This window comes from Coturnix japonica, chromosome 5, assembly GCF_054131305.1.
Source record: "Coturnix japonica strain WE chromosome 5, WE-NBRP24, whole genome shotgun sequence".
Taxonomy (NCBI): Eukaryota; Metazoa; Chordata; class Aves; order Galliformes; family Phasianidae; genus Coturnix; species Coturnix japonica.
This window is the reverse complement of record NC_140667.1, coordinates 35,584,612-35,591,678: the sequence shown is the minus strand read 5'-3', so window position 1 is coordinate 35,591,678 and position 7,067 is coordinate 35,584,612. Positions and strand designations below refer to the sequence as shown.

Genomic DNA, 7,067 nt, shown 5'->3' with positions numbered 1-7,067 from the left:
AAGATGGCTAAAGACCGGTGCCCTGTTCATCTCCGCCACAAATCTCCGCGATATAAATCTCGCCCCTCGTCGCCGTTATCTCCCAGCTCTCATTTCCCGTGGAGTGGAGCTGTTTCGCGAAGCGCCGCACGGAGCCAGGCGGGGAGGGGCTGCAGGCGGCAGAGGGGCGAAGCTGGGGATGGATAAATATAATCTGAGCACAATGGGTTAGAGATGTCTGTTTGGACACGGAGATCTGAACCAACAAAGCAGCCGGCTAGAGCCGTTTCTGCATGTGCCTCTGGATTGCTCTTTCGAGGCGAAGGGTTTCACGCAATTTACCCGACGGGGCCACATTGTGTGCACTTTGGGTGGCGTTCAAGAGCGACAGAGTTCAGATGAGGAGCTCCTCTCCTCACGGGTTTCTTCCTCTCGCTGCGCATACCGCACAAAACCGAAACTGGTCACGGTCCCCCCGTCCCTGCCCTAAGGCTGGGGAGCGAGCCCTGCTTTGAGCGGCTGGCGGGGCTTGGTGGCTTTGTGTCGGCTTGTGAGTCTCACTGAAGCCGGGCAAAGCCAGACTGCAGCTCCGCAATGAGAGGCTGAGGGGGGAAGACGGAGGCGCAGCCGGGGCCGCCCACAGCCGACGGCCGCTAACCTCGATCCGAACAAGTGCTGAACAAGCCGCAGGTGAAGCAGGGCTAGGAGGGATGTGGATAAACAAACAAAGGTGCGGTCGCGTCTGAGCTTTTCTCCTTCTCTGCCGTCTGGAGTCTTCTCTGCCCCTTACACACGACGCCCATGGGTTATCAAAGTGTAAAATGATGTTAATAAATCCCCTACTCCTCCTCCCTATGAAGCGAGTATGTAGAGCTGCCCATGTGTACCCAGCCACGGTCAACCCGTCGCTGTTCCCGAGAAAAAAAAAGGTATATCTTACAGCCACACCATGCCCAGGAGACTTAGCACACGGTCCCTAAAACGTATGCACGGAGAAGCCTTTCCCGCGGAGGTGTGAAAGCCCCGGTAGGGGCTGAGGATAGGTACGCTGCCACTGGCAAAGAGAGCGCGACAAACGGCCCTGGAAAATAAAGCAAATAGCGAGTGAAATTCCTGCCAGGTTTAAAGAGAGAGAAAGGAAGGGGGGGCATAAAGAAGGAGAAGCTGGGAGGGGGCTCTCGGCAGGCTCTGCGGATGTCCTGGGAGGATTCACTTTGTCTGGGGATAGAAGGGACGCTGGTGGCTTTGGTGGAGGGTGGAGGGGGGTGGTTGTTGGTCATCCACATGCCACCCAAGATGTTATTCACTGCTAACAATTACCATTATCTGTCCTCACTTTTGGCTAATCAGACAGAATATGTAATGATGAAGCCTGTTTCCTGCTGTCTTTGGGAGGTAACGGGTTATTCTCCCATGGGGGTGGCGGGAGGGGGGTTACACCTACTCCCATTAGGGCTTTAGCACTTGACTAATTCAGGTACTTAGCATCCCATAGACAGGGACGGTTTGAAAGCGGGCAGTGTTTGCAGTGGGGAGGACTGTTTATATAAACAGGACACCTCTGTAAACGACACTAATATTTGGGGTTGGGTGGAGATGGAAGGGCTACTCTCAAGTCGGGAGATTCCCCAGTAACTACGCAGTCGTTTCCTCGAGGCTTCAAGGGAGGGGGTTTGGGACTTCGGGAAGATATTTTTGGGGAGTGTGCACACCCTACTATGGCCACATCTGGCAGGATGAGTTTTACAGTGAGGAGCATTTTGGATTTACCAGAGCAGGATGTACATAGCATGAAGCAAGCTCCTGACCACCACCACCACCATCACTCGGCGGAGAACTACAACGGCTCTCCGTATCGTGGCTGGATAGAGACGGATAGAAATCAGTATCCCTGTGAGTATACCACGGACAGGAGCTCGCCATCTCCTTGCAGCTACCGTGTGTCTGTTCCCCGTTCCTCTGGGGAAGATGCGAAGAAGCGAACCGCCAGCGCGTGTAGCCTACAGCGTCGGGGGGAATTTTATAAGGTGTTATTGACCTACAGCAACGAAGCAGCTGGAGGATCCCAGCCACGAGCTTATGAGAGAAAATATCTTTTTTTTCCCCCCTTCAGTCTGAGCAGGGCTATGGCAGAAAGCTTAGCCTCGGGCTGTGTCCTCCCGTCTCTCTGCAGTTACCATTTAATCTCGCTTCCTGGATTCCTTCCTCCCGTTTCAGTGCTGCAGGGATCCGCCTGTTTGTACTGGAGGGGTTCGGGTCCCCCCGCAGCGCGGAAGGCAGCACGCACGCCGTGCCTTTCCTTCCAGGCTGCCATGCAGCGCTGCGGCCGCAGCCGTGGATGCCCACGCGCTTCCCACCGCTGCGAGCAGCCTTCGCTCAGCCCAGCGCTGCGGCAAGTCCCAAACTGCGCGGCAGATACACTGCTTTTAAATAGGGGTGAGGGGGCGAGTCTCTGCTTCGGGCGGACGCAGGAACCCCATCGGGATAAGCTCCGCGCTAAGGTAACAGTGTCTGGAGGAAAGTGCGCGCACTTGGGCAGCCTGGTGTTAGCCCCGTGCTGCTGCTAGCGCCCGCACAGGGCCACGCGAGGCGTGGAGGGGGTGTTTGAGGAGACGTGTAGCCGATCTGGGACTTTCCGCCCCGTGGCTGCGGCTCCCCTCACCCAGGTTGGGCCCGGCACCCCCTCTGAGCTTCTGGATGAAGCGTTGCGGTAAACCCCGCGCTCTCTCCGCAGGAGGCGACGCGCTCGGCCACCGCGGCCAGTATTCTGGCCGGCCGCCCCTCTCTCTAACCCCTCGCTGTCCCCAGCTTCCGACGAGAGCGGCCCGGAGCTGAGCCTGCCCGACTCCACGCAGAGGTCGCTCCCAGCCCGCGGCTCGGAGGCCGAAAAGAAGAAAAAGAGACGGGTGCTGTTCTCCAAGGCTCAAACGCTGGAGCTAGAGCGACGGTTCCGGCAGCAACGATACCTCTCGGCGCCGGAGCGGGAGCAGCTGGCTCGCCTGCTCAGCCTCACCCCCACGCAGGTGAAGATCTGGTTCCAAAACCACCGCTATAAGATGAAACGGGCGCGAAGCGAGGGCCCCGGCAGCCCTCCTCCTCCGCGTCCGCCCGCCTTGCTTCGCCGGGTGGTGATGCCTGTGCCGGTGCTACTGAGGGACGGGGAGCCGTGCCGGGGCTTCCCCGCCAGCCCCTCTCCAGCCTCAGCCCGCCCCAAGCTGGGCTGCGCGCTAGCGGGCTGCAGCGCCCAGGCCGCCCTCACCGTGCAGGGCTACCCGACCTGCCCGTCCACCCTCGGCGTCTGCCCCGCGTACCAGCACTTAACGCATCCCGCCGTCGTCTCCTGGAGCTGGTGACGGCGGCGCCTCGCCCTCCGGGCAGGACTCATCTCAAGGGCTCTGGCCCGGGCTCGCAGAAGGCTCCCGGACGGGGCGGGCAGGGCCCAGAGCCGCTGGCAAGGAGTGCGGCTGCCGAGGCAATCCGCCACCAGGGCACGGAGCTGGGCACGGCTTTGCTTCTGTTATAGCTCCTCTCCCCTCGGCTCTGTCGGAGAGGTTTCTTCTTATTATTAATAATAATAAAATCTAGCGACCTAGTTTACTTGAAAATAGCTTATTCTTTCAGTGACTAATAAAATGATTTTGGGAAAAGATACTTTTTTTTCTCAGATAAGAAGTGTATTTTTGACCATTAGGGCATTCACTTTGGATTACCTCCCGCTCTCTTGAACTCAACAGAGGATCTTTGCACCAAAGTTCCTCTGTGTTACCCATCCACGCCACGGTAAACAGCGAATAAGGGCTTGTCAGAGGGTGCTGGACGCCCGTGTCTGCGGGTTCCCTTCGTTTGGGCCGAGGGCTGCGGTGCGGGATTCCCATCGGCTCAGCTCAGTCCGACGGCTCCGGCACCGCGGCTGTATGCTCAGCACTGGGCTTTTCCGAGCCACTAAGGTAGGAGCCAGCATTGAGCGGACTTGCCCGCTAGCCCGCAGCTGTTCCAAAGGTATGGTGGGGCAGGGTGGCCGAGAGATCAGTAAAATCTGCTAACGGCTGGAGAAATAAGTTTTGAAGCCCTTTGCCGAACTATTAGTTTTATTAATTGGAGGGAAATAATCATTTAGCTGCTAGCTGTAAATATGAAAAACACTTTAAAAAATAGAGAAAACAGGTTTGGATTGTTGGCTGTCTCCAGCCCTTCGACGGGAAACGCAATCAAGAACCTAGAGGGAATATTTGGGGGTGAGGACCTGCGAGGATTGATGTTTGCCGAGGAAAGGTCACCGAGCAAAAGCAGAGGGGTTCGCAGGAGCTGTTTTTTTGTTGTTTTCTGGGTTGTTTATTTTTAGCGTGTTTTCCCGAGAGGGAATTCCTCGGACCTGGTGTGTCCCGGGACGTGAGGCCGCAACCAGGCCCCGCACTGCATCCCGCCCGTACATCACCGCCGCGCCTGAGCAGGGACAGGTGCCGAGGGGATGCGGGCAGGGCCGGGCTTGCGAATCAGCAGGGAGAACACGGAGGAATACAGACTCTGTGTCACCTGTCTTTTTGTTGTTGTTATTCCCAATTCCCTTTCCTTCCCCCCACCCTCCCATCAGAAATCTTTTTTCCTTCTCTCCCTTCCCTTTTATTTTTTTTTTTAATTTATGTTTTTTTATTTTTGTCTCAGCTGCTGGCCACCTTGTCTCCCATATGGATGGGGTTATCTTAGAAGAATCTCCCAGAGAATCGCTCCTTAAACCTCCTTTTGTCTTCGGAGTTGAAAAGAGCATTGTTGTGGTTGAAAAGGACCTAGACAAAATCCGCACTGTTTCAATTCAGGACTGTTTAATCAGTCCCTAGTGACAATTTTATGGGTTTTAGGCGGTACAATAGTATCTTTTAAAACCTTGTGGCCTTCATGAAAACAAAGGGTTTGAATTTTATGGGCTTACAACTCCAATTAGAACAGTGCCAATGTGTATGGGAGATTATCAAATTTGTATCATAAAACCCCTTTATAATAAATGATTGCTGGAAGGAGGCGGGGGGAGGGGGGAGGCTGTTGGGATGTTGGCAGGAGGATGGGGATGAAGTGACCAGCTCTTCAAGGTCTGGGTTTTGCCTCATATGGTTTGTAATGTGTACATGATGCTCTGCTCTCCATTTTAACTATTTGCGACCCAACTATGCAGCAGGATAACGCGGGAAAAACATGACGTCGGCATTAGAAAAGGAAACAAAGGCAGGAGAACATCTCTCCTCCTTAGCCTACATCCACCCTCCATCAACTTGCCGAGGGTTTGGCAGCATCACAACCAGGAGGTCTGCGTCCTTTCCTGGCTCCTTGTAGCCTGAAATGCTCTCCTCCTCAGGAGCCAACACACGGCTGTAGGAAGCTTCTGTGAAAGAGTAAGACTTGGTTAAGTTACACTTCTACCACTGACTGACTGAACAGGTGATGTTAGGGTGTCCCTTTGTCTTTCCTTCCCTGAAATACTCTGCGATGAGCCTTTCTTTAAGCAAAACAGCTTCTGAGCATTTACCAAGCTCGGGGGATGGGAAAGCTGCAATTCCTGATAACAAGCTGAGGCCAAAACTGTGCCCTCCAGGCCGAGGGAAGGTAACCACAGCTGAGCTGCAGGGAGAGCAATCAAGTCTGGTTTAAATACCAAAAAGCAGCTCCCTGAATCAACAGTTTCAGGTAGCAGGAAGAATGTTTTACATTAAATGTCAGTTAGTAGAATATGGAAACTTACAGCAAGAAGACTTGTGAAGAGTGAGTGGAACTGAAAGTACTGTTTTTCATAACAGAAACAAATGGATACAACTACATTTTAAATGTATTCAGCAAGGAAAATTGATATGCTAACCTAACCATCGTTTAAGCTGTATCTAGGAGAGATACACTGACAAATGTTGGTCAGAATTTTGAGGAAAACAAAAACCCAAAAAACAAACCTACCACGTTTCAATGAATTTTTTGTTACTTTGTTTTAGTTAGTTTTTAATAAGACTTTTTTTCTTTCTTTTCCCACTCATTGTGCAAGGAGCAAACACACACACAGCCTGTCTTTTCTCCCTTTCATTCACCCTACCAGGTCTCACTTCTACTTTCCCGTGCAAACAGGACCAGGATTTCACTGAAACTAATGAATAAACATGCCATGATCAAGACCTAAATGCCATCTTCAGCTAATGAAAAGCATTGCTGACATCTTAAAACATCTTCCTGGGTGCTTTATTCTTATTCAGTAAATAAACTATTGACTTTGCAAAGGGCCAGCCCCGTTTCAGTGGGAGTCCCTGGGCACATGTTTGTTAGCTCAGAACCGCGGCATGAAAACAAATCACTTGACTTTGTCTCCAAGAGGTGGACAATAGTTCAGAAAAAGCATACGACCCAGCTTTTTTTTTTGCTGTGATTTATGAGTCGTTTGAATGTGTCCCTGCTAATGCTTGTCCGTCATTGGTCTTTAGAGGTATATGTAATGTATTTTAAATTTTGTAACAAACAAAAAGTCGCACCTCCCAGCAGAAATCTGCCACGCACCAAAACAGATGTTTTATCACTGACCTAGGGAATGCTCTTGACAGCTTCGCATTGAGTACATCTGGATTCCAATCCCACCTGGACTGTGTTGTTAACTAAGGGCAAAAGCATCACATAGGAGTAGAGTAGCTCAGAGCAGCAATAACTACCATTATTAGTTTGACCACTTACACATTTACAAGATTTAACAGGAATAAGAGATCTCTGCCTGCCACTAACGCACAGATTACTGAGCTATGAGATCAGGATTAATTTCCATGATATTCAGCCTTAAAACTGCATTATAAACTGAGAAGACAATTAGCTCTTTAGAGTGAAAATATTGGCAGCAGTGTCAGTTTTCATCCTACATTCTCCAGGACTCTTCTATTTAGAAGTGATCGTGAAGTATTTATGTGCCAAGGACAGGACTCCCAGGCAAAAATAAAGATACCTCTCCAGAGCAGGGGTATACCTGTCTTATATTCAAGATATATGTGGAATTATAGAATTACAGAATATCCTGAGTTGGAAGGGACCCACAGGGATCATCAAGTCCAACTATCCTGGCTCCACACAACACC

The 7,067-nt window shown here is 51.8% G+C and overlaps 1 protein-coding gene across 2 annotated transcripts; it reads left to right on the top strand.

Annotated features, from left to right (window-relative positions):
- The first annotated feature begins 1,202 nt into the window (after positions 1 to 1,202).
- Positions 1,203 to 3,630, top strand: NKX2-8 (NK2 homeobox 8). 2 transcript variants are annotated; one of them, XM_085550441.1, is made up of 3 exons: positions 1,203 to 1,374; positions 1,753 to 1,872; positions 2,788 to 3,630. In XM_085550441.1, exons 2-3 carry the CDS (start codon positions 1,770 to 1,772, stop codon positions 3,330 to 3,332), a joined length of 648 nt encoding a protein of 215 aa, XP_085406567.1. In that variant the 5' UTR covers positions 1,203 to 1,374; positions 1,753 to 1,769; the 3' UTR covers positions 3,333 to 3,630. The 2 variants fall into 2 exon arrangements, with proteins under 2 accessions (XP_085406567.1, XP_015720514.1); XM_015865028.3 differs by lacking the exon at positions 1,203 to 1,374 and having other exon boundaries at positions 1,569 to 1,872.
- The last annotated feature ends 3,437 nt before the right edge of the window (positions 3,631 to 7,067 follow it).

Coding starts and splice junctions, on each gene's coding strand:
- NKX2-8 (XM_015865028.3), top strand. CDS start 1,698: ATGGCCACATCTGGCAGGATGAGTTTTACAGTGAGGAGCATTTTGGAT. Junction 1,873..2,787: donor GGATAGAAATCAGTATCCCT/GTGAGTATACCA, acceptor CGCTGTCCCCAG/CTTCCGACGAGAGCGGCCCG.